Source organism: Dromiciops gliroides, chromosome 3, assembly GCF_019393635.1.
Source record: "Dromiciops gliroides isolate mDroGli1 chromosome 3, mDroGli1.pri, whole genome shotgun sequence".
In the NCBI taxonomy this organism is placed as follows: domain Eukaryota; kingdom Metazoa; phylum Chordata; class Mammalia; order Microbiotheria; family Microbiotheriidae; genus Dromiciops; species Dromiciops gliroides.
Genome location: NC_057863.1, coordinates 455006495 through 455032422, shown reverse-complemented (window position 1 = coordinate 455032422; position 25928 = coordinate 455006495). Strand labels below are relative to the sequence as shown.

At 37.0% G+C, this 25928-nt stretch overlaps 1 protein-coding gene across 7 annotated transcripts in view; it reads left to right on the top strand.

Annotated features, from left to right (window-relative positions):
- Positions 1 to 25928, top strand: part of SLC4A10 (solute carrier family 4 member 10) — a 373536-nt gene that overhangs the window by 221792 nt on the left and 125816 nt on the right. For all 7 annotated transcript variants that reach the window (XM_043991252.1, XM_043991249.1, XM_043991250.1 and 4 more), the window contains exon 5: positions 13534 to 13694. In XM_043991252.1, the coding sequence (XP_043847187.1) occupies positions 13534 to 13694 (161 nt within the window). The remainder of the gene's footprint in view (positions 1 to 13533; positions 13695 to 25928) is intronic.

The following is a 25928-nucleotide window of genomic DNA, read 5'->3' as shown; positions in this document are numbered from 1 at the left end:
CCTCACTGTTATTTCTACCTTCAAACCTCTTTTGCATATGTGCCCTTCTCTCCACACACAAGTACCTACCTTGGTTTACCTGACGCTTTTTGCAATAGCAAGCTAGTCAGTCTCTCTCCCTCATCTCTAATTCAGTCTCCAGTAGGCTGCCAAAGATATCTTCTTACAACACAGTTCTCACTATGTTACTGCCACCTCTAATCAGTAAACTTAAGTGGTTTCCTATTTCTTCCAGAATCAAATATAAAATTCCAACTTTCTGGTCCTCTTACATTTTACTCCCCTCTACATATGATATGATCCAGTCACACTGATCTTGTAGCTATTTTTCACATAGGATACTCCACCTTCCAAATCTGTGCCTTTAAATTGACTTGGCCCCATTCCTGAAATGTTTGCCTTCCAATTCTCTATTGTCTACCTCCCCTGCCTTCCTTCAAAACTCAGCTCAGATCCTATCTTCAAGGACACCATCATACTCTCAGACTCCCATCCTTTTTTTGTGGGGCTATGGAGGTTAAGTGACTTGCCCAGGATCACACAGCTAGTAGGTGTCAAGTGTCTGAGTCTGGATTTGAACTCAGGTCCTCCTGAATCCAGGGCTGGTGCTTTCTCCACTCTGCCACCTAGCTTCCCCCTCAGATGCCTATTCTTACAACAGCAGTGTCATCCTTGACCTCTCATTCCTACTCACCCTAAATATTCAGTATGTTGTTATTTTTTTTCCTTTTTACCTTTATAGCATCTCTTGTATATGTCCTCCTCTTTCCACTCATACTATCACTACCCTTATGCCTGGCCTCCTCGTCTCTTAGTTGGAATGTTGCAAAAACCTTCTAATTTTATCCTTTCTTCAAGTCTATCTTTACTCTAATCCATACTTCATTCAGCTACCAAAATTGTTTACCTTAAAAGTAGGTTTGATCATGTTACCCCCTGTTGATTGAATTTCAGTGGTTCCTTATTGAGTACACAGTGCTTTATCTGGTCATCATTTCTACTAAAATTGTAGGTGGCTAAGGTGACTCAGTTCAAACCCAGCCTCGGGTACTTACTAGCTCTGTGCCTGGGCAAACCACTTAGTGTCTGTCTTATTTCCTTCATCCATAATATGGAGATAATATCATCAAACTCCTGAAATAATATTTGCAAAGTGCTTGGCAAATGTTAAAGTGCTATTTCAGTGCTAGCTATTATTATTTTATATACATCTAAAACCAAGAAATTAACTTTAAGCCTTCTTTTTTTGCAGGACAATAAGGGTTAAGTGACTTTCCCAGGGTCACATAGCTAGTAAGTAAGGCCGGATTTGAACTCAGGTCCTCCTGAATCCAGGGCTGGTGCTTTCTCCACTGCACCACCTAGCTGCTCCAACTTTAAGCCTTCTAATACCAAATTTTCAAATAACATAACTGCGGGCTCTACAGCTAAAAGAGACCTTAGAAATAAGTTTATAATAGTATATTGATATTTTAATCAAAATCCATTTTCTACTGGAATACAAGGGCAATTTTCTCCATACACAAGTGTTTATGACTTTATTACAATCTGACAATAGTAATAATGACTAAGATGAATGACTTAAAACCCTAACTAACCCTTACTAATACTAAGCTTATTAAATGTTACTAACACTAAAGTTATTATGATAGGATAACAGAATATCATAATATTCTGATAATATGATAGGATAATGGAAGAAAATGGTCCAATTATCTAACAATTATCTAATCTAATAATTACCTAATTATGCATCAGAAGACTCTCCTTGAGAGAAGGGAATGTTTCACTCTTCAGTTCCTATCCCCATCACTCAGTACAATATCTGGCACATAGTAATACCTTAATATTTTTTGTTGATGATCATTTGATTGATCTGTGATCTCACTGATGAGAGTATTTCCTTCCTGGTTTATATAATAACTCATCCGGGCTCTCTCATATATTTTGTCCATGTCCATCCACAAATGCACCCCAGAGGATCCACAAAATGTACTTTCTCTGACTTTTAATATCTGTGGCTTTCAGTGCAGCCCCTGGGCTATCTACATATTATCTCATTTTGTTCTCTTTACATGACCGGCTCATCTCCTCTTCTGCTCCCATGTGTTATGAATGTCATTTATGCCGCTTCTAGTGCACAAGTTTCTGATGGTGATGTGATACAGCCAGTTTATCACCACCATATGTCTTTCCATTGTCCTTAGAATCACCCTGATTCTCACTGTGACAATTTATGTGATCAAAACTAGCAAAAGAATATTGAGTAGGCCAATAGGAAGGCACCCAAGTAAAAGGGAAAGGAAGGAGAGAAAGGGCACATGGCAAGGCAAGTTCTAATTCCATTAGTCTGGATTTACTTAGCTCTGCTTCTGTACCCTTTCTAAATTCCGTGTCGCTATATGATATTCAGTGAGACAGCTGATGCTCAGTCAAAATGGTAACAGATATTGAAGAGGAGTGTAGATGAGTGTTGGCTGAAGCTCAATACCCCTGGGAACAAGAGAACAAATTTAACTTAAATGAGGAAAAGGGCTGAGATATATAGTAAATTTTAAAGTCACAAAGCTGCATTGTCTTGAAATATCAAGTTGGTCCAATAAAGACAGATTTCAGGAGTGTTTATTGCTTGTCTGGTTCTGCTACTACAGTTTCATTCTAAGAAATCTAAGAGGAAAACAATTTTTTTTTGTCAAGGACCATTTTCCTGTGGTTATAAGCTATACTTAAGACTTTAAATTGTAGCTAAAGTAATAACCTGTTTTGGAAGGAGTTTCCTTATCTTCAAGTTCCTTATATCCCTATAGGAAGTGTATGTATATGTATGTGTGTGTGTGTGTGTGTGTGTGTGTATGGGGTTCCTTATAATGAAGTTATAGATATAATACCTATCTCTATAGCATTCCAAACAGAATTAATAATTTAATAACGAATGAATGTCACATATAGAACATTTATAACATTTTACAGACATTTCTTAAGTACTTGCTGCTCTAGGCTCTTCCTTGCTCTCAATGACTTTTTTTTTTTTTTTTGGCGTGGGCAATGGGGGTTAAGTGACTTGCCCTGGGTCACACTGCTAGTAAGTCTTAAGTGTCTGAGTCCGGATTTGAACTCAGGTACTCCTGAATCCAGGGCCGGTGCTTTATCCACTGCGCCACCTATCTGCTCCTCTCAATGACTTTTACTCTACTAGGAGTGGTGAAACATGTACACAAATTAATATTGATGACTACATAAAAAGCATAATAATAATTGCTAACATTGATAGAGTACTTCAAGGTGTACAAAGTGCTTTCCATGTTACTTCATTTGATACTTGTGGCAGTTTTGTGAGTTAGATGCTATTGTTATTCCCATTTTTACAGATGAGGAAACAGATGCTGAGAGAGATTAAGTGACTTACTCCGGGTCACATAGCTAGTAAATATCTGAGGCAGAATTCAAATTCAGGTCTTCCTGATATCAAATCCATAAATGTCCATTATACTATCTGCCTGCCTCTAATGTATATAGTAATAGGACCAGCTTAGGGAGATCATTTCTAGAGGGAGGAATCAAAAAGTAAAGAAACAGAGTTCTAGGTCTAGGACAATCTAGGCATGAGAAACAACAAGCACAAATGTATATGTGGATCACATCATGAGAAGTATGCAGGGGTTGTTGAATAATCCTGTTTGTCTATAAAGTAGAACTGAGTCGAATGGAGAAGTGGACCAGTGACAGATTGCAGAAGTCCTTGAAAACTCAGCTAAGAACTTTGGACTTAGGGGCAACTAGGTGGCGCAGTGGATAAAGCACCAGCCCTGGATTCAGGAGGACCTGAGTTCAACCGGCCTCAGACACTTGACACTTACTAGCTGTGTGACCCTGGGCATGTCACTTAACCCTCATTGCCCCACAAAAAAACAAACAAACAAACAAAAAAAGAACTTTGGACTTTATTCAGTCGTCAGTGGTGACTTACTGAAGGTGTTTGAGAAGAGGGGATAATGTAATTGCATCTATGCATTAGCAAGTTTATTTGCAAATTATCTATGGGCAGGTTAGATTAAAGAAGGGAAAGACTGTAGTCTGGAAGAACTCTAGGGAAACTGTTCCAAAATAACCCTAGCGAGAGATGATTTAGGACCTGAACTAGGTTGGTGGCAGTAGGAACGGCAAGGGAGAGAAGAGATGCCAGAGAAGCAAATAGGATTATTTTTATCAACATATTGCACATGTCATCTGTACCACATTTTGAATTCACTTGTCAGCCATCACAGCCAAATAAATCTTAACCAAAGTTTTAGATTGGGAAGCTACATTTTTGAATCGTGGATATTAGGAATGTTTGTTAAAAACCAGCTGTTCTCTTTTGAAGGCCCTAAAACGAGCCATATGATAAGACTAATGAAATCAACACACTTACAGTGTCCCTTTTGTAAACAACATCTAGTGTTATTAATAGACTAGCACACACAGATACCACAGCTGTGCTTTGTGGAGGGCATATGGCTGACTTCTCATGACCGGCCTCTAATAATTCTTTACACAAATGTATTGAAGAGGCAAAGCAGTGTGGAGCAGACAGGTCTCAGATACATAAACAGTTGTGAGAAAAAGGATTACTCCATCAAAATAAATTGACTGATGTCATGGAGACCTTTGATATTCAGGGCTATTACAGGTTCAAGTCTATTTCAATGATCTTTTCCAGTGATATTTAAAGTACAAAAATAATATTGATTGAGAACAATGGATTTTTCTAAGTCTCTGGTTTAGGGTATAGATTATGTATGCTTCCACATAATGTTTGGAAGTTCTTTCTGACCCTGGGCATGTCCAAGTCTTTTTTAAAATGAGAAGGATAATACTTTTAAGATTTTCATTATTTGTCTCAAGTTTACAATTTGGGTGATATTGCAGCCCTGGTTGTTTCGGACAGAATAAGGGAATAAAGAATCAAATGGACAGTTGAAGAAGCAACAGAAGTAGAGGAAATAATAGTGTTAAAGAAAAAAAAAACCCTAACCTTATTTCCAATTTTCAAAAGAATTTTAGTTTTATGTCTATTTAGCAAATATTTATTTAGCATTTAATAAGCTATACTAAGCACTATACTAAGTTCTGGAATTACAAGAACAAAAGAAAAATAGTCCCTGTACTTAAGACGTTTACATTCTACTGGAAGCATTTAATATGTAAACAGAGGGTAAATACAGTCATACAGGTAAATAGAGGATAGACAGTCATTTCAAGAGGGAGAGATTGGTAATAATTTGGGCTAAGAGGGTTAGGAAAGGTCTTGCTCAGGAAGAGGCATCTGATCTGTGCTTTAAAGGAAACTTGAGGGGCAGCTAGGTGGTGCAGTGGATAGAGCACTGGCCCTGGAATCAGGAGGACCTGAGTTCAAATCCGGCCTCAGACACTTAACACTTACTAGCTGTGTGACCCCAGGCAAGTCACTTAACCCCAAATGCCACACACACGCACACATACACACAAAACGAGTTTTTCTAAACAGAAATGACAAAGGACTTCACTCTAGACATAGGGCACTGCCTGTTCAAGGGCACAAGTCAGGACATTATCTTTGGAAAGTATGTATGAGATTATCACAGACATATTCACAAATGCTTTTAAAGTACAGCTCAGATGCCTCTTCCAAAACAAGGCCTTTCTTAACCCTAAAACGTTTTCAAAGATTCCTAGAAACTTAAAATGGAAATATTCAGAGAGGGCACAAGCCATGTACACACAGAGCACATTCTGTACAGTGCTCAGCACTTTGTGCAGAATTGATATACTAAAAAGCCCCTTAATCTTTCCTTATATCACCCTAGTTGCTTAGTGGATTCCCTCACAAAATTACCTTTAATTCATTTTGCATATATTATGTATATATTTTTATATGTGGATACACACATTATATACACACATACATACACATATTTATTTATAATGTCTTTCCAATTAGAGGGTATTTGTGTTCTTTGTTTGTATCCCTAGCACTTAGCATAGTTCCTAAAACTTATTTGCATGTTGATTGAGTCTTTGATAAGGGGAGTCACTTCCCTGGGAGTTTCTTTTACCCATGAAATCCCAGGTCTGGTCCTAAATATCTGTATGTCAGTCTGTTTATCTATCTATCTGTCTGTCTGTCTATCTATCTATCATCCATATTTCTATCTATATTCATCTGTATATACACACGTATATGTGTATGTATTCACATATACATTATTTTGTGCATATAAATCTATGTATATATTAGGCTGTTTAGCTTAGTGAATAGAGAATTGGCCTTGGAGCCAAGAAGACCTGGCCTTCGAAACGTTCAGATCCCACTTCTGACTCAGTGCTCTAGACAGCTTTTCAAGATTCTAAGTTGCAAAAAAGGTATATAGAAAATTTCTCCCTGGGAGCTCCCTATACAAGTCTAGTCTCTATTTGTATTTCTCTTTCTCTGTCTTTCTTCCTCTGACTTTTCCTCTCATTCTCTTTTCCTTTCCTCTCTTCTCCTCACCTAGCCCACCCCAGGCTCTTATTTGCATTACTTTATTATTCATATAAATGGTGAGTATATTTTAAAAGTGTGACCAATAGGAACACTCATGTATTTTATATTATATACTATATCTATATTATATAAAATATAGAAATACATTTTATATATAATATATAATACTATTTCTTAGGCACTGTGCTAAGCATTTTACAAATATTATTTCACTAATCCTTACAGCAACTTTGGGAGGTGGGTGCTATTTATTACCTTCATTTTATAGTTGAGGAAGCTGAGATTAACTGACTTGCCCAATGTCGCATAGCTAGGAAGTGTCTGAGGTTAAATTGAAACTTAAGGCTTCCTTATCCACTGTGGCACTAGGACAATGACTCTAACCCAAACATTTTGCAACTAAATGTGTGCAAAGGAAATTAAAAGCCCTGAAATAAATTTGTTGAGTTCCCAGACTATTTTTTTTTCCTTTTTGTTAGAGTGAAAAACTACACATATTCTCATCACCAAAATGCTGGCCACAAGGTAGTATGTTTTTCCGACCATTATAATTCATTGAGGTGACCTAATAAGGTGAAGAGAAGTTATCATCTTTGTTGGTAAAGGGAGTGGCCCCACCAATTTTTTGCAGATCCTTGAAGTACTGCCATGAATGCATCTGTATGTTAGGTTCTAGTGGTCAGTTTCGTCCAACTTTACAAATGTGAATCACCCAAGTATATAACTGAGAAGTTGCCATCATCACCACCAAACAGCTGATTGGAACTTAATTTCCATAAAGTCTCAGGAACTTAATCCCTTTCCTAGGAGTCCTGAGCCTCTAGTTTGAAAAGCATTTTCCTGTTTTGCATTGACTTATCTCTTGCATTTATAAAGGATTGAAATAAAAGGTAAATGTTTTGTGGCTTATCATAGGAGAAGGAAGAAAAGCCCTATTACTCTAAAGAAAAATCTGAAAGTGTGTTTCATAGAAGATTTAGTTGCTTCAAAGATCAGGAAATCCCAAGGCTTAAATTTAATGGCCCTTTGAAAAATAAAGCTATTCTCTACATAACTACTTATACTCTTATAAAATTATGATTCTTTCTAACTCTTCTACTCCTTATTGTTCTGACTCATCATGACCTTTGGACTCTTAGTTCCTGCCAAATTCACCCAGCTATCAACCTTGTCATAACCTTATTTTTTTCCTTATCCAGTCTTGAACTAGTCTCAATCACTCATTCCAGTAATTCCCTCCCTTCTCCCCTTGAATCTTTTACCCCTTTATCCATTTTCCCCCATAACATGCAACCCTTTACAACCCTGTGGTTTTTCCTTTCCATTCCCATTATTTTGTAGCCAAAAGCTGCTTAAGCAAATCATGCAACTGTTCTGAGTCTGGCAGATTTATGCCATTTAATCTCACCTCAATGTAGTCATCTTTTTATTCATGTCTTATCAATTCTCTAATCATATTCCTGACAATAATTATTCCAAAACTTCACTTTTCTTTTTGAGAATCCAGTTCTACCCCTCACTTCTCACTCTTAGCAAATGACCTTACCTCTTATTTTATTGAGAAAATTGAGACCATCTAACTTTAACATTCTTAAATCAACTCTCTACTCCTTTGACCTTTCTATGTTTTCGTGTCTTCTTCTGTTGTAGTCTCAGATGACCCTCATCTTCACAATGAGCAACCTTTCACTTGTACCCTTAATCCCTTCCCATTACACTTGAACTCTTATTCTGCCAACACTTTCCTTGAATACTTTCAATTTATCCCTGTACTTACCCCTTTATATTCTTAAAACAAAACAACTTTCCCTTTACCTTGCTTCTCCCACAGGCCATTGTTCTATCCCACTTCCCTACTTAATTGCCAAACTTCAAGAAGTGTTGTCTACTACTTGTTGCTTCTTCATTGCCTATCATTCAACTCCTTGCTAATTGTATCTTTCCTCATGACTTTCTTGGCATTGAACTTATTAAGGTCAGCGGTGGTCTCCTTGACAGAACCAAGGGCTTTTCCTTAGTCTTCATTCACCTTGACCACTCTGCAATATTTGGCACTATTTATCAGTTGTCTTTGATATTATCTCATTCTCTTACTTTTAGGACACTTCAGACTGATGATTCCACCATTTTGGCCCTGCCACATGTCTTTTGCTGGCTTCCTCTCATGTTTAAATGTGACTGTCCTCTAAGATCCTGTCTTTCACCCTTTACATTCTCTACTTTCACAGTTTCATACAATTTCATGGTTTCAATTTGAACCTTTTAATCTCTAGTCTCTTCCTAGAACCTCAACCCTGTACTTCTAGCTGCCTGCTAGATTTTTATCTACATGCTATCCCAACAAGACCTCAACATGTCTGAAATTTATTTTCTTCCCCAAACCTCCTTCTTCCTTTAAATTCACTATTACTGTTAATTGCATTCTTGAAATCTGAGAGTCATCTTTATCTTTTCTTTCTTATTAACTTCCCACATGCAATTATTTGCTAAATACTAGTGGTAACTTCCACTGTGTCTCATAAATCTTCTCCCTCTTTCCTACTCCCATTGAAACACGTCTTGGCTGTAATATTATGATCGCCTCCTAAATGATCTCCTTGCTTCTAATTTCTCCCTTTTCCATTCTATCCTGCCCACTGTTCTTCTTTCCTAACTGTGTTCTTCCCCTGCTGAAAACCTTCAGTGAATTCAAATAGTTTACTTCTAAAAAAGTTTAAGCTTCTGATCCTATCATTCAAGGTCCATTACAATCTAACTCCAACCTATTTCTTTAACCTTATTTTACAGTTCCCCCTTTTCTCTATTCTGTCTCCCAGCCAAGCTGTACCTATTCCAACTTGTTGTCCCTTCTGTGTCCCACAGCAGAATGGGTTCCTCCTTCCACCATCCACACTGTCAGTTTTTAAAACCCTTTACCTCTTTTAAGGTACAACTCAGATACCTATTTACACAGCTGAGAATGATCTTTCCTTACTGAAATTTCTCAAACCACTTTGCTGAGACTTCTCTTTTGAACTTTGTATATCTATATATATGTATATGTGTATACATATAAGTACACATATATGTATTTACATATATATATATAAGTATATATATTCTGCCTTGTATCACAGTTTTTCAAGTAAATTACTTATTTCCCACCCACCCCCATTAAATTGTAATCTTCTAAAGAGCAGGATCAGTGTCATTTCATTTTTTGTAACACCAAGATCTAGTACAATAATAGATACTTATTAAATCTCTACATAATTATATTAGAAGATATTTGGGACATGGATGAAGACATGGACCTTGGGGATTGAATTGACCATAAGTTTTTAGGGATTTTTCTGCAGTGCAATAAACAATTTTTTCAAACATACTTATTGGACTAGTAAATTATAATTTCTAGATGGACTGCAGCATAGAAACAACTGAACATCTTCATATTTCCAGATGACTTAAAGGAGCTAAATCTGAAACATTCTCCCCTAAATTATTATCTACTTTCCTGCATCTTTTCCCAAGTTCATTCTGACCTTTTCAGAGGCTAATGCCAAAAGTTTCCGTTTTATTCATTACCCTTTACTGCCCTAGATGCTAGAACTGAAATTTTAAACCTAACAAGATTCTTGGTCATAAAACTACCAGTGTGTCCTTCCATTTAATGTATTATCTGTGCCTGAAAATAGCATCATATATCAAAGGTGTAATATGTGGTAGAAGATTTAATTGAAATTATACTTGCATCATAATATGAAAAGAATAACATAGTATTAAAAAGAATAAAGAATAATGAGACAGTGGCATCGTAGCTAATTCTATTAAATATTATGCCTGAAGCTTTTTTCAAAAAAAGTAAAATGGCCTATCACTACATAGTAAAGTGGGAAGTACACAAAATAAACATTTAATATTTCAATAACTTTAAAATAGAAACAATACTTCCAGTTGAATTTTAATGTTAATTTTTGGTGAAGTTGAACACACAAAAAAGAAGAGAGCTAAAGCAGTGGTGTCCAAGGGATAAAGGCAAAAGGAATTTCATTTTGTATTATGAATTTGGAAAATGGAAAACATTTTCTAACAAATTTTTATATTCTAAAAAGTCGGGGCAGCTAGGTGGCGCAGTGGATAGAGCACCGGCCTTGGAGTCAGGAGTACCTGAGTTCAAATCCAGTCTCAGACACTTAACATTTACTAGCTGTGTGACCCTGGGCAAGTCACTTAACCCCAATTGCCTCACTAAAAAAAAAAAAAAAAAAGTCATGTTGTAAATTAGATCAAAGGTCAGATTTGGAGTCAGGAAGACTGGGTCCCCATCCAATCTTTGACACTTACTGGCTTCGACCATAGATTAGATGACTATTAGTCCTACTGGATCCAGTTTAAGCTTTTAATGCTGACATTCAAAGACCTCAGAAATCTGACTCAAACTTTCTTTTACAGGCTGATTTTACTCTGTTCTTTTTTATGGTCCCCATGTTTCTGTAAAATGGGACTACTCAACATTTCTAGTTCTTATCTTGGCCTCTTTGCACTTTTACTTGCATTGTCCCCATTTCCATACATTGAAAGGCCATAAATTCATTGAGGACAAAGATGATTTTATTTTTGTGTTTAGATCCCTAGCACCAAAGCACAGTGCCTTCCACATAGTAGGAACTTAAGTATTTGCTTGTTGAATTAAACTGAATTCCCTTGAGTGGATGTTTACTTTCACTACAAACACACACACATACACACACACACACACACACCTACCACCACCACCACCACCACCTATTAACATAGGCTAACATCTGTGTGAAGGAATGATCATATTTGTTGTTATACTGTCAAGGATTTTAATTTTTATTTCTACCAGTTTTTAAATGATCTCATGGGGAAAATTAAGACGAGTATGTGATTTTTTAACAATGGCGCATCTTTAACACAAGTCAAAATCAGTGTATGTAAACTGCTTTGCAAATCTTAAAGTGTTATAAAAATGTCAGCTATTATTATCATTGTAGTAATCTGCAGTAGTAATTACCTTTCTGGGAACAAAAAACATGAGTGTGTTGGTAAATGACAACCAGCTCACTAGAAAAAAAATGTATGTACACCACACTTTTAAGTTAAAATGCATAATTTGCATTTTCTCCATCATTTTCTCAAGTCAAGACAATCAATAAAACAATTATCAACAGGAATCAATGAATCAATAAGCATTTATTATGCTCCTACTCTGTGAGGTACTATGCTAAATATTGCTTGTAGTACTTGCCAGTTTTGATGGTATAAATGCTCATCCTGAAAATTTAACTCATGAGCTAGTTCAAGCTGGTTCCAATAAACCCTTGATGTTAAAGTATAATATTTGATAATAGATTATATTGGCATTTTTATTAATTTATTACACAGTTTGTTCCTTCAGGGTTATATAATATGTAAATTTGTTACCAATTTGCATTAATTTTGCTTTGAACTTCTAAGTATAAATGACAAAATCCCAACCCCTCTTACTTCTAGTCCCTCCCCTTTCTTATTTTTCCATGATATGGCTTGATACATATTTTGTTTGTTTGTTGTCTTCCCCATTAAACCTAGAGCTCTTTGAGGGCAGGGATTGTCTTTTGCCTCTTTGTGTATCCCTAGCACTTACCACAGTGTCTGGCACATGACAGAGGCTTAATAAATGTTTATTGATTGACTGATAAAATCAATCTTTATCAAATGGGAAAAAAAAGAAATCACTTAAGTAGCTTATTCTACACTTTCATGAAAGCACCAGGAAACTGTCATTTCTAGAGTACCAAACTCTAACCCTGAGCCTAACACTAACCATTACTCTAGCCATATCCCTTAACTCAACATTAGGTTTTGATTCTAGGCCTGTTGGGGGTCAGGGAATAGGGAATGGTGCAAAGCTTAGATAAAGCCTGAGTCCTTGATGTCATGGAGCTTTTAAACTAGAAAGGGGTAGTTACACAAAAATATTTATAGCAGCATTTTTGTGGTGGTCAAAAATTGGAAATTGAGGGGACACCCATCAATTGGGCAATGGCTGAACAAGCTGTGGTATCTGAATGTTATGGAATACTATTGTGCAATAAGCAATGATAAGCAGGTGGATTTCAGAAAAACATGGAAAGACTTATACAAACTGATGTTGGCTGAAGTGAGCAGAACCAGGATATTATACATGGTAACAGCAAAACTATGTGATGCTCAACTATGAATGAATTAGTTCCCCTCAACAATACAGCGATCCAAGATAAATCCAAAGGACTCCTGATGGAAAATGTTCTCCATAGCCAGAGAAAGTACTGATGGACTCTGTTTTGTTTTGTTTTTGTGGGGCAATGAGGGTTAAGTGACTTGCCCAGGGTCACACAGCTAGTAAGTGTAAAGTGTCTGAGGCTGGATTTGAACTCAGGTCCTCCTGAATCCAGGGCCGGTGCTTTATCCACTGCGCCATCGCATAGCTGCCCCTACTGATGGACTCTGAATGCAGATGAAGCATACAATTCTCACTTTATTTTTTGTGGGGTTTTTTTCCCTTTTGGTCTGTTTCTTCTTTTACAACATGACTAATACAGAAATTTGCTTTTACATGATTGCACATATATAGCCCATATATAATTGCTTGCTGTTTTAGGAAAATGAGAGGGGAGGGAAGAAGGGAGAAAAATTTGGACCTCAAAATTTAGAAAAAAATAATGTTAAAAAATGTCTTTACATATAATTGGAAAAAATAAAATACTGTTTTAAAAAAAGAAAGGGGGTTAGTGCTCTCCATCCCCTGACATTTTTATTTATATAGCATATTCCCCCACTAGCCTGTAAGATGCTTGAGAGAGGCACTATTTTTCATCTTTGATTTTTCCTCTAGAGCATCTGCTAAGGGGGCTTACACCATAACAAGCACTTCATAAATGCTCGTTGACTTAAATGTAAAGTAAACTGTTTTCAGACACTTTTTAACAATGTTCTTTTTCCGAGTGCAGTAAAGTGCATTCTGATATCTACTGTTTTCAAACTGAAACTGCTTTTTGTCAATTTAGGTGGTTGAAGTTTGAAGAAGATGTAGAAGATGGAGGAGAAAGGTGGAGCAAGCCGTATGTAGCGACTCTTTCCCTGCACAGCTTGTTCGAGTTGAGAAGTTGCATCCTGAATGGCACTGTGCTACTAGACATGCGGGCTAACACTCTAGAGGAAATTGCAGGTATAGATTTTTCCTCTCAATCCAGCAGAAATTAATATCCATGTTGATTGACTCTTATTAAATAAACTTCATTTTAATGTAACCATTATTACCTTGGGGCAACATTTTTACAAAAGCATTAATTCATTCAGTACACATTTTGGGGTTTGGTTTGGTTTTTTGGGGTTTTTTCTAAAATGCTAGTACAAACTTATTTCCTTTTTGATATAGTTTTTACAGTCTTCCTAAGCAATGATTCCCCTGGAAACCAAACTTTCTTAATCTTAATTTCTGATCCTCTAAGCTTTCTGAAATCAAACCTTTGAAAATAAAATCCTCCCATATGACATATCATTTCTTGTCCCTGTGCCTTTGCAATGGCGATTTCTCATGCCTAGAATACTCTCCCTCCTCACCTCTGACTCCTAGATTTTCCTGTCTTCCTTTAGTATTCAGATCTGCCCCTGTCTTCTGTAAGAGGCCTTTCCCAGGCATCCTCCTCATCTTCATTTTTATATTCTACTTAAATTTGTATGTACCTATTTCCATGTTGTCTTCCCCTTCATATTATGAGCTTCATAAGAGCAAAGACTTTTGTTTTGCCTTTCTTTGTATCTCTAGATCTTAGCACAGTTCCTGGTACCTACCAAGCATTTACTAAATGTATGTTTACTGAATGACTAATAGAATAAAAAAGCTAAAGTGACCTTACAGATCATCTACTCTATCCACTCATTTTACAGATGAGGAAACTAAGGTGAAGGCCATACAGGTTAAGTAACTATGTAGCAGAGCTGAGATTGCTATTCAGGCCTCCTGACTCCTAAGGGATCTTTTCACTAATTATACATGCTGCTTCGTGTATTATTTCTTTTCTTTTTTTTAGTGAGGCAATTGGGGTTAAGTGACTTGCCCAGGGTCACACAGCTAGTAAGAGTCAAGTGGGGCAGCTAGATGGCACAGTGGATAGAGCACCGGCCTTGGAGTCAGGAGTACCTGAGTTCAAATCCGGCCTCAGACACTTAACACTTGCTAGCCATGTGACCCTGGGCAAGTCACTTAACCCCAATTGCCTCACTAAAAAAAAAAAAAAAAAGAGTCAAGTGTCTGAGGTCAGATTTCATGCTTGGTATTTTACTGTCTTAAAACTGAAGAAATTGTTCTTAAAATGTCAAGATTATTTTTCCCATATATGAAATAAACCAAATGAAACAATTTGGCACCAAGTAAAATCTTTCAAACAAATTTTTTAAAAAGACATTGGACTTGGGGGAATGTGAAAATCAATAACTAAAACTGGCAGGGGGTTGCATAAATCTAGCATTATAAAATTTTAGATTTGATAGAAATCTTAGAAGTCATCAAGTCTAGGCCTTCCTAAAGCATAAATCTGCTCTCAGGAGTTAACAATGTTTTCTTCATTTGACAAATCAATGGTCTTTTCTCCCCAATCATCCTTCTTGACCTTTGGGCAATTTTTTCATTAATACATCTAGAATTTAGTAAGGACCTACCATATGACAGGTACCATTCTAGGTGTTGGGGATACCGAGAAAAAGCAAAAATAGTGTTTGCTCTTGAGAAAGTTATATTGTATAAGGGGAGAGACATCATGATTATAGTCAAGTAAATGCAAACATGAAAATTAAAAAGTAATTTCTGGGGAATAGAAAGCACTAGTCTGATGAGAAGGGAGATGGGGGGAGAGGTAAAAAAGGCCTTCATGTAAAAGGTAGGATGAGCTTTTAGAGAAGCTATGGATTTTTTGAGGAAATGAGTGGATAGATGATAGCATGGGGAACAGCCTAGCTTATGTAAAGAGGCACAGAAATGAGAGATGGAATGTTGCGTATAGGGAACAGTAAATGGGTCAATTTGAATGGAACACAGAATATGAAATAAGCCAGGAAAAGTAGCTGGAGACCGATTGTGACAGGATTTAGATGGAAAATACAGGAGTTTGTAATTTGTCTTAAAATCAATAGTGAAGAACTAGAACTTCCTGAGCAGGAGTGAAATGTAGATTTAGGAATATCAGTTTGGCAGCTGTGTGAATTAAAGAGAGGATAGACTAGAGGAGGGATGTCAGTTAAGGGACTATTGAAATAGTCTATGTGAAAAGTGAGGAAAGCCTGGAATATGGTAGTTGTGGAATGAGTGAATAGATGGCCATGGACACAAGATGCTGTGGAGGCGAAACTGACCACACTTGGCTAGGCAAATATGGAAGATGAGACAAGAATGACTCCATGGTTGCAAACTTAGGTTATTGAAAGGGTCCTGGTGCCCTCCACAGAGATTGGGAAGGTATGAAGAGGGAATGGTTAAATGGGAAAAATAATTAGTTGTTCTAGAAATGTTGAGTTTTGTTGTGGAAACTGTTGACCACTTCCTTCTCTTACATATTGTCTTCACTTGGCTTCACTCTTCTTTTTCTCCTTCTGCCTGTAAGACTACCCCTTGGTTTCCTTTTCAGAACCATCATCCTTGCCATGACCCATAAACACAGGAGTGCCCTAGGACTCTGTTCCACATCTTCTTCTGTTCTCTTTCAGTGATTGTATCAGCTCCCATAGTTTCAATTATCAACTCTGTGTAGACCAGCACAAAATCTTCATCTCTTTCCTTTTCCAGGCCAGAATCACCAACTGCCTCTGGACATCTCTACCTGGATTTTCTTTCCTTCTTTTTTTTCAGGGCAATGAGGGTTAAGTGACTTACCCAGGGTCACACAGCTAGTAAGTGTCAAGTGTCTGAGACCGGATTTGAACTCAAGCCCTCCTGAATCCAGGGCTGGTGCTTTATCCACTGCACCACCTAGCTGCCCCCTGGACTATAGCTTCTTGATGCTCTTTCTACCTCCAATATCTCCCCACTCCATTCTGCCCTTCACACATCTGCCAAATTAATAGTCCTAAAGGAGTTATTCCCCTGCTCAAGAAGTTCCAATGACTTCACAATAACCTCTAGGATAAAATAGTAATATTTTGATTGGGATTTAAAGCCCTTTTAAATCTAGCTCCAGACTACCCTTCCAAGTTCTCATTAATTCCCCTCATATATATATATATATATATATATATATATATATATATATATATTCCACACACACACACATATATATATATATATATATTCCAGACATACCAGTGTATTTATTCACTAGCCCTATAAATGACATTCCATCTCCCATTTCTGTATTTGCACAAGCTACCTATCCCTTCATGCCTAGAACATTTTCCTTCTTTGTTTTTGCCCCTTTGAGTCCCTACTTTCCTTAAAAACTTACTTAGCTCAGCTGTCACATCCTACTTGAGCAGTTTTCCCAGGGCTCTTCCCTCTCCTTAGAATATGTATCTCATTCACAAATAGAATATAAACTTCTTGAGGGCATGAGCTATTGTTTTTGTCTTTTTACCACAAGTAGTAGAAGTTTAATAAACTCTTACAGTTACTTAGTAACTCTCCACAGGGCAGCCCTTCAGATGTTTAAAGATAAAAGTCCTGGGTCTTTCCAGGCTAAATTTCCTTAATTTCTTCAACTAGTTCTTAAAACATCCTAGTTACCCTCCTTTGGAATGAGTTCTAGTTTGTTGATGTCCTTTCTAAAATGTTGAATTCAATGCTCCAGATTCATTTAGTCCAGCAAAAAAGTACAGTGACACTACCACTACTCTGATTTTAAATATTTTACTTTTGTTAACATAGTTCAAAATCACACTGGGTTTTTCTTCTTGTTAGGTGACACTTTGGGCATATAGTGAATTTGAACATCATTGGGATTCCCGATTCTTTCTTTGTATGAATTACTATCAATATTTGCTCCATCTTTCATGTGTAAAGGGGTTTTTTTCAAACTCAAGTCCCGTACTCTACTTCTGTTTTTATTAAATATCATAGCATTAGATTCAGTTCACTATTTCACCCTGTTAGCACCTTTTAGGAACCAGATTCTGCCAGCCATGATGTTAGCTTTCCTCACAGCTTTATGGAAAACATAGTCATTCCATAAAAAGTCAACAAATGCAGTTGTGATGTGTTCAACTATCTAATACTTAGGACCGCATTCAGAGCTCGTGGTAGTTACTTTATTCTAAAGTTTTGGAGCCAAAATGCCATAATAATGAGTCTTTGAGGAGTTATGGTGCCAATCTGCCTCACTGCTTTAGGGAACCATCCCATGAACTCTTTTGTCTACTATCATGTGCATAGAATTAGGGAAGGCAAATATATTTAGGTCATAAACCCATTGAAACATGTTTTGGAAAAGTAAAAATGAAATAACAAATGGAATTTGTTAACAAAATAGAATGAAGTTTGCAGAAGACATTGCCTTTAAGGTGTCCTATTGCAAAAATGAAACTAGTCTGATGAGGAATTTATTTGAATAAATTTTTCAAATGCTAAGGGCCTTGGTGTGCTTAAATAGTAACTCACGTTTTCCTCAATATTCTGTTAATGGCAAACTCTTTGTCTGCATTTCTATTAAAGAAAGTTTAAAGGGGAAGCTAGGTGGAGCAGTGGATAGAGCACCGGCCCTGGATTTGGGAGGACCTGAGTTCAAATCTGGCATCAGACACTTGACACTTACTAGCTGTGTGACTCTGGGCAAGTCACTTAACCCCAATTACCTCACCAACAAAAAAAAAGTTTTAAAAAATACACTGATAAAATGCAAAAGGAAAAGACAATGAGATCATGTAACATTTAAAAATGCATGTTATTAGAAGGATGGTATATTCTTTTTTCAGTTTCTTGGTTCATTTTTTCCTGGGCGGGGGGTTTAGAGATTAGAGTTTAGAGTTTAGAGGTGGAATTAGAGTAATGAGGGAGAAATTAGGATAACTTGAGAGAGAATATCTACTACTTTGGCCATTAAAATTCTGCTCAGCTAGTCTCCTAGGTTGTGCATTTCATGATGAGGACTAATGAATAACAAATTAGTAGGGAAAGAAATACCTTGAGCTGCAACATTTTCCAACCTAGGATTTCAAGAGATTTCCTCCCTTGTATTTCACCAAGAGTATATAGAAAGATGATGTTTAAAATAACTAGAACCTGGAAGAAGTCCAGATTTAATATACAGCATAGTTTGAAATGAATACATGAAACAGTAAGGGTAGTGCCAAATCAATCCCTAAGAGAAAATGGTTCATTTAGAAATTGGACAAGTCCACTGGGAGTTCTGGAAGTATATTTGTAAAGCTCAACTCCTTAAGGTGACAATGTCTAGGATGCTGTGGTGTTGAATCGATATGTTCATATTTTAGTGAATAGAGAAAAAGAGAGTCTGTCAAACTGTTTAACCTTGCAATATCTCGCCTTTGATACATGATTAATTTCCTCTCCCTGCCCAACTTCAAATTTGTGAGCTAGATTTTATATAACCTTCTTCATTTGCCAGCTACTGAAGAATTCACCCTATGAAGCATCTTTCATAATTTTGCCTAAACTCCAAATTTTCAAAAAAAAATGCTTTCTTTTGCTTCCCTTAGGATGTTTTCTTCCAGTAGTAATCTGCCTAAAATTCTGTTCATTTTTTAAATCACTTAGCTTCTGAATTATACTTTCACACATTATGTTTCTTTCTCTACTCCTTTCCATCCCACTGAGGGCATGCCTCTGTGGGATATTTGTAAGATGTTAAACTTTAAGTCATTTCTCAAAGCAATTAAGTTCTCTGAATCTATCCTTATAAATTAAAGTCTTCATTCCCTGAAACCTATTCAGGGTTTTTTTCCCCAGATTTCTAAGTAGTCTGTAGTTCACTGTTGCCAAAATCTCTCCCAAACTGAGTACACTATTCTCAGTCTACAAGAATCTGTATGATGCTACCTAGGAACATATTGACAGATTAAAGCACATGCTATGGGAAATTATTGCAGCAAATAATTTTCCTGATTATTACACCTTCAGGTCTCCTTCATTAATGGTTTTCAGATGGTTCCCCCTTTTTGAGTATTTGTGCTTTGAATTATCTTCCCCCAGATACTCATTTGTTTTTTATCTCTATTCAATTGACTCTTATTAAAATTATTTTTCCTATGTTGCTAGTCTCTTAGTCCTTTTCTTAATTCTGACTTTGTGGGGGTAGAGTGCCAAGGTTCACAACCAGAGGGCATTGCTAGAAGAATGTTTATGTTCTAAAATCAGTCTTTGCACTGAGGGACATCTTGGCATCACTGAAAGCATGATTTCCCAGTCCCAGGTTAGCTACCTTTCTACTTCCTTTTCATTTCTGCACCCAGTTCGTTGTCCATCCATAAAATAATATCACTATCTTCAATTTACTTAAAACTTTTAACTTTTTTCCCAGGTTAAAAAAAGTCTTCAAATATATTATTTTCTTTTATCCTTTTATCTAGACAACAAAGATTAGGAAATAGGTATTAATAACTTAGTATTTTGAGTTAAGTGTACTGTGGCAGAAAGGAGTTAAAGGACAGTAACAGATCAGTCTACCTCTCCATTTTCTTGATTAAACAGTAATCATTTACATTCTTTTTCCCCTCCTTTCCAATTATTAGGGACAATATTAAATAAAACGGGCCTGACAGTTCTTCCTCACTTCTCATTTTGCTATACCCCAAGTTAACATTATTATATTACTGTAATATATCAGGCAATTTTCAATCTATATCCTTGAACCTATCCAAACTGTTGTCAATTTACTCTTTGCAATTATGTTTGTCTAGTTCTTAAGTACCTAAAAACAAATTTGTGGCCACACAAATATCAAAATGTTGGAGAAATATTAGACATGAATATACAGCATTCATGATATTTCTACTTTCCCACTGAGCTTTAAGCTTTGTAAACATAAACAGGAAAGAGAATAGACGACTATTTTTCTTCATATCTGAGCTTAGTTGAATCTGCCTGAAGCCAGGAAAATCAGAGAGAACAAAGAGCAGAATGTATTATCTTCTTAATTCTCTCTCCAAAGATCATGGGATCATAGATGTAGAGTTAAAAGGGACTTGAGAAGTGATCTAACCCAGTTCTCTATTGAGAGGTAACATAGTACAGTGGAAAGGGCACTAAATTTGCAATTAGCAGACCTGGGTTCATATCCAGCTTCCATCAATTGTGTGGCATGAGCTACTCACTTGATCTCTTAAGGCTTCAGAGTCATCACATCTAAAAGAAAGGGGTTGGAATAGATGACCTCTTGTTGTTGTTCAGTCCAGTTGTATCTGACTCTTTGTGACCCCATGGACCATAGCATGTGAGGTCCTTCTATCCTCAACTGTCTCCAGAAGTCTATCCAAGCTCATGTTCGTTGCTTCCATGATGTTATCCATCTCATCCTTTACCATCCCTTTTTCCCATTTGCCTTCAGTCTTTCCCAGCATCAGGGTCTTTTCCAATGAGTTCCATCTTGACATGTGGCCAAAATATTTAAGCTTCAACTTCAGTACTTGACTTTCTAGTGAATAGTTTGAATTCGTTTCTGTTAAGTATTGACTAATTTGTTCTCCTTTCTGTCTAAGGAACTCACAAAAGTCTTCTCTAGCACAATAGTTTAATGCAGTTTTTGAAGATAGTGGGATTGGAGATCTCAGGGAACTGGTCTTTTCCACAAGCATTGTTCCACACAATGAGTAGCTTCTTCTGGATCAGCTATAGCTGAAACTTTGCCTCATTTCTCCTTTGTGTAATCAGTGCACAAGATGGGAAAATAACCCAAGAAGTGTTTTTTTTTAATTAAATATTTTTAAGTGAATAAAAATCTTATCTCCCCACCACTCCCTCATCATGGAAGGAAGGAAGGGAAGAAGGAAGGAAGAAGGGAGGGATGGATGGAAGGGGGAAGGAGGGAGGGAGGGAGGGGAGAAGGAAGAAAGGGAAAGGGAAAGGAGGGAGAAAAAGAAGGAAATAAGAGGTGGAGTAATGGATGGAGGTGGGAGAAAAGGAATGAAGAAAAAAGAAAGCAGAAGAGAAGAAAGGGGGAATGGAAAGAAGATAGGAAGAAAGGAAGGGAGGAATGAAAGGAGAAAAGAAGGGGAAAGGAAGGAAGGAAAGAAGGGAGGAAGAGCAAAAAAGAGGAAGAGAGAAAGAAAAAAGAGAAAGAATAACAAATGAGCAGCCTTGGGCAGCCTTGTAAACAAATATGTACAGTCAAAGGAAAATAAATGCATGGCTTAACCATATCCAGAAAGTATATCTTTCATGAATTCATCACCTCTCTGCCAGGACTATTAAGATCCCATAGTTACACACACACACACACACACACACACACACACAGAAGCACACTCACACAAATGGTGTTGGTGGATAAAATCAGCAATTATCCTTTCTAGAAATTTCCCAAGCAGAAGAAAGAGGACATCTCAGACATTGTTTTCAGAATAACATGGGCCACATCAAGTCAGCATTGCCAGCTCACTTGGTAATTACAGGAAAAGATTTTTGTAGCCTTTAGTCATCATCCTAAAACTCTCAGCTGCATCTGGAAAACCTGTCAACAGTTTCTAAGCTCTTTGAAGTAGGAGCCCCTTTTGGATAAAAGTGTAGGGATTTGTGTATGTTAATATCTATTTCTAGATATGGATAGATGTATATATAGAGAAGGACAAATGTGTGTATAGATGTGTATATGTATATGTAGGTATGTATATATGTATAGGTGTATATTTAACTTTAAATTTGTCTGTGGACCAAAAGTTCATCATGTTCATACTTAAATGGAAATACCAATAATAGCTAACATTTATATGGTGCCTTGCTTTTCCTGCATTATCCCATTTGAACCTAACAACACAAGCTTGTAAGATCAGTACTCCAGATTTTATTTTCTTCATTTCACAGTGAGGAAAATGAGACTCGGAGAAGTTCATAGACTTTGCTGTATTTACACAATTTGTAAGTTTGGGAGATGAGATTTGAACTCAAGTCTTGTCAAAAGGAAGAAAAATGTTGTGATACTGGAGTTCTCTTTTCTTTCCCGAAAATTCTTCCTCTTTCTAAATCCAAAGCAATCCAGAAATAGTCTTCTCAACCTCATTTGTTCTAGCACAGAGACAATCATATCCAGAAAAAGCTGAACATTTTCAATCCTGATCAAACAATTTCCACCAATTTTGTGTTCTATGCTCATCTCTTTCAAGTTAAATTTTTTGGCATGGTGAAGATTAATAACTGAAATAGCTTTGTTGCCATGTATTTGCTTTAACCTAATTCTGTCATTGAACAGAAGTAATTAAAGTCAAACCAAAGCTAGTGCAGTGCGTGGATCATCAATCATAGTTTGTGACTCATCAAAACAAGTGATAAATATATTTTAATGAGGGGGAAAAACAGAGTTAGTTGATTAGAATATTCCTTTTGCAAAGCAAAGTCCACATCTAAATACTTTGCAACTTGCATTCTAGTCTAATTTCCAGAATCCTTGAGCCTAGAATACTAACATTTTCAACAAATGCTACATTTTCATGTTCCTTGTTTTAAAAAAAAAAAGAGTATTCCCATGGCAGATTAACTTTCACAATATTTAATTAAACCTGATTAAAAAATGTTAATGCCAGTTGCCAATAACATGGAGTCTATTTTTTCCCCTCAAAAGCATCTTCTGAGAGTAGGGACATCATTTCCTTTGATGTTCCCATATCAACCAGCAAAGATGCTAAGATACCTGTTAAGATAACAAGAGATAGGGAGCAGGTAGGTGGTGCAGTGGATAAAGCATGGGCCCTGGATTCAGGAGGACCCGAGTTCAAATCCGGCCTCAGACACTTGATACTTATTAGCTGTGTGACCCTGAGCAAGTCACTTAACAAAACAAACAAAAAACCCTAAGGTAACAAGAAATAGCCCCTGGCTTCTAGGATCTTCCACTTTAAGGAAACTAGATGTAAAAGCTGTATAACTCCTTTTGGTTACAATTCCTTGTTTGTTTTTTTTTTTATTTTATGAAGTCATTCCTAGGACTATTTTTGTACAAATGCTCCTAGTTTCTCTAGACCCTGCTGTTCGCCTTTGTAAGCTTTACCATATTTCGGTTTTAATCTGTTTTCCGAGGCACATGTGATCTGTTTATGCTTTTTCTTCCTACCTCTTCATTTCCTGCCCACAACCTGGCGTTGTCTTTTGGCAGGCTAAAGTATATTGTTTTAAGTATCATGGCACAATGAGATGGTAGGACTTGAGACCATGCCCAGAACCATTACGGCCCATTATCCTTTCCTACTCTTCAAGGCTGTTACCATAATATTTAAAGGTGAAGAAAGTGAGGTAAGAAATTAATGAGTCAGATGTTCCTCCAGTGCTTAAGTCATACCTAAGTAGTAAGTTAAGGACTTAAATGAGGCAATTAACTTGCTCGTTTCCCTAGTGTAGCATATAGTGATGTATTACCACAGTGGCCTTGGGAGTTTAATGAGTGCTTATGTGTGAGACAGATGGATAAATGAACCATCAGTCATATTTGCCCTCTCTTGGGTAAACAGGCTTCAGATCAGGTGCTTTAAGGCTGATTACTTGGAGATGTTAGCCCTGAGAAACCGGAAGTGTAGATTTACAGATTTGTTTTTTCTTCTGCTTAAGCCTGAGGAAAAGAGAAAGCTTTGAATTCATTACTAGCAGAAAAAAATCATTAATATGTACCAAAGATTTTTTGTGTAGTCTAGTTGAACAACGCTTAGCAAGGAAACACTACGACTATGCTAACACCATCATCATAGGATAGAGGAGATAAAGGTGCCAACCAAGTGGCATTTATAGCACCTCTTGCTTCTCCTCTCTCACTGATTCAGTTGGTATCCCCAGTACAAAAAGTTCATTCTACTGCTAGCTTAGGACTCTTATCTACCTTGCCCAGTCTTACCACTGTCTAGTCCTTTTCCTCCCCTGCCCATTGTGACCTCTGGAATATCTCATTGACTCTTCCCTGCATCTTCAGCCTCTTCTTTTCTACATTCTTTCCAACATATGGTATTCACAGAATCCTGGCTCTCTCCAGAAGAGATATCCCTAGCCACCTTCCCTATGCATGTTGATTTCTTATTCTCTTGTGTCCCTGATACAATGGAAAAGGAAAAGGAGAAAGCATTCTCCATAGTCTCTCCTGCCCCCTTCCACACCTTTTATCTGCCTTCACCACTCCTTCCATTTATATCATCTGGTCCAGATCCTGCAGCTAGGTGGCACAGTAGGTAAGTAGGTAAGTAGGACCTGGGGTCAGGGAGACCTGTTCAAATCCAGCATTAGACATCATGACTCTGAGCAAGTAACAACCTTTGTCTGCCTCAGTTTCCTCATATGCAAAAATGAGGATAACAATCACACCTATCTCCTAGGGTTGTGGCAAGGATAAAATGAAGTAATATTTGTTTATAAAGTGCTTTGCACACTTTAAAGTGCATATTGCTTGATATAGCTAATTTTATTGTGATTTACCATCCTCAAACTTATTCTTCCTTTCTCAAGTAGTTCAACATCTATCTCAGAGTCTCTCTCTCCAAACTATACCTTCTCTCATACTTTAGAGTATGTTCCCAAGCCATCTTTCTTTTTTCAGGGCACTGAGGGTTAAGTGACTTGCCCAGGGTCACACAGCTACTCCCAAGCCATCTTTATACCCAGAATGTATTCCTTTTTCATCTCAGCCTCTATTAGAATCCTTCTCTTCAGGGCTTAGCTGAGGCACTATTTGTTCCATAAAATCCTCTCCACCAGCTGTTAATGGTCTCTCTTTCCTCAAATCATCGTGTATATATTTATCTGTTTGCATGTTATATCACCCCTGACAGCCATGACTAGTGGATATCTAGTTGACCTTGGAGCCAAAAAGAACTGGGTTCAAATTTGACACATTCTGGCTGTGTGAACCCAGACAAATATCATAATCTCTCAGTGCCTTGGGCAGCTCACTATGTCTGTGACTATCAGTTGCAAAGAAAGTGTTGCCTACATTAGTATAGAGAAGATATTCATCCAGGAGTTCCTTATATCAGATTAAATCACAGGTGCAGTCACTATCTCCTTATTCTCTATGAAAAGGCAAATTCCTTGAGGTCAGACAATCTCCTTTGTCTTTTTATCCTCTGGGCCTAGTACAATGCCTGGTATATAGTAGGTACTTAATAAGTACCTTACACATAGTAGTCATTTAGTATTAAATCAATGAAGTTTTTTAATGAAGGCCATTTGTTGAATTAGCCATACTGTAATGTATCAATTGTACTCTTCTGCCAAGTTAGTGCCCCACCAAAATATGAACCAAATATAATTTTTTAAATTATTTATCAATTA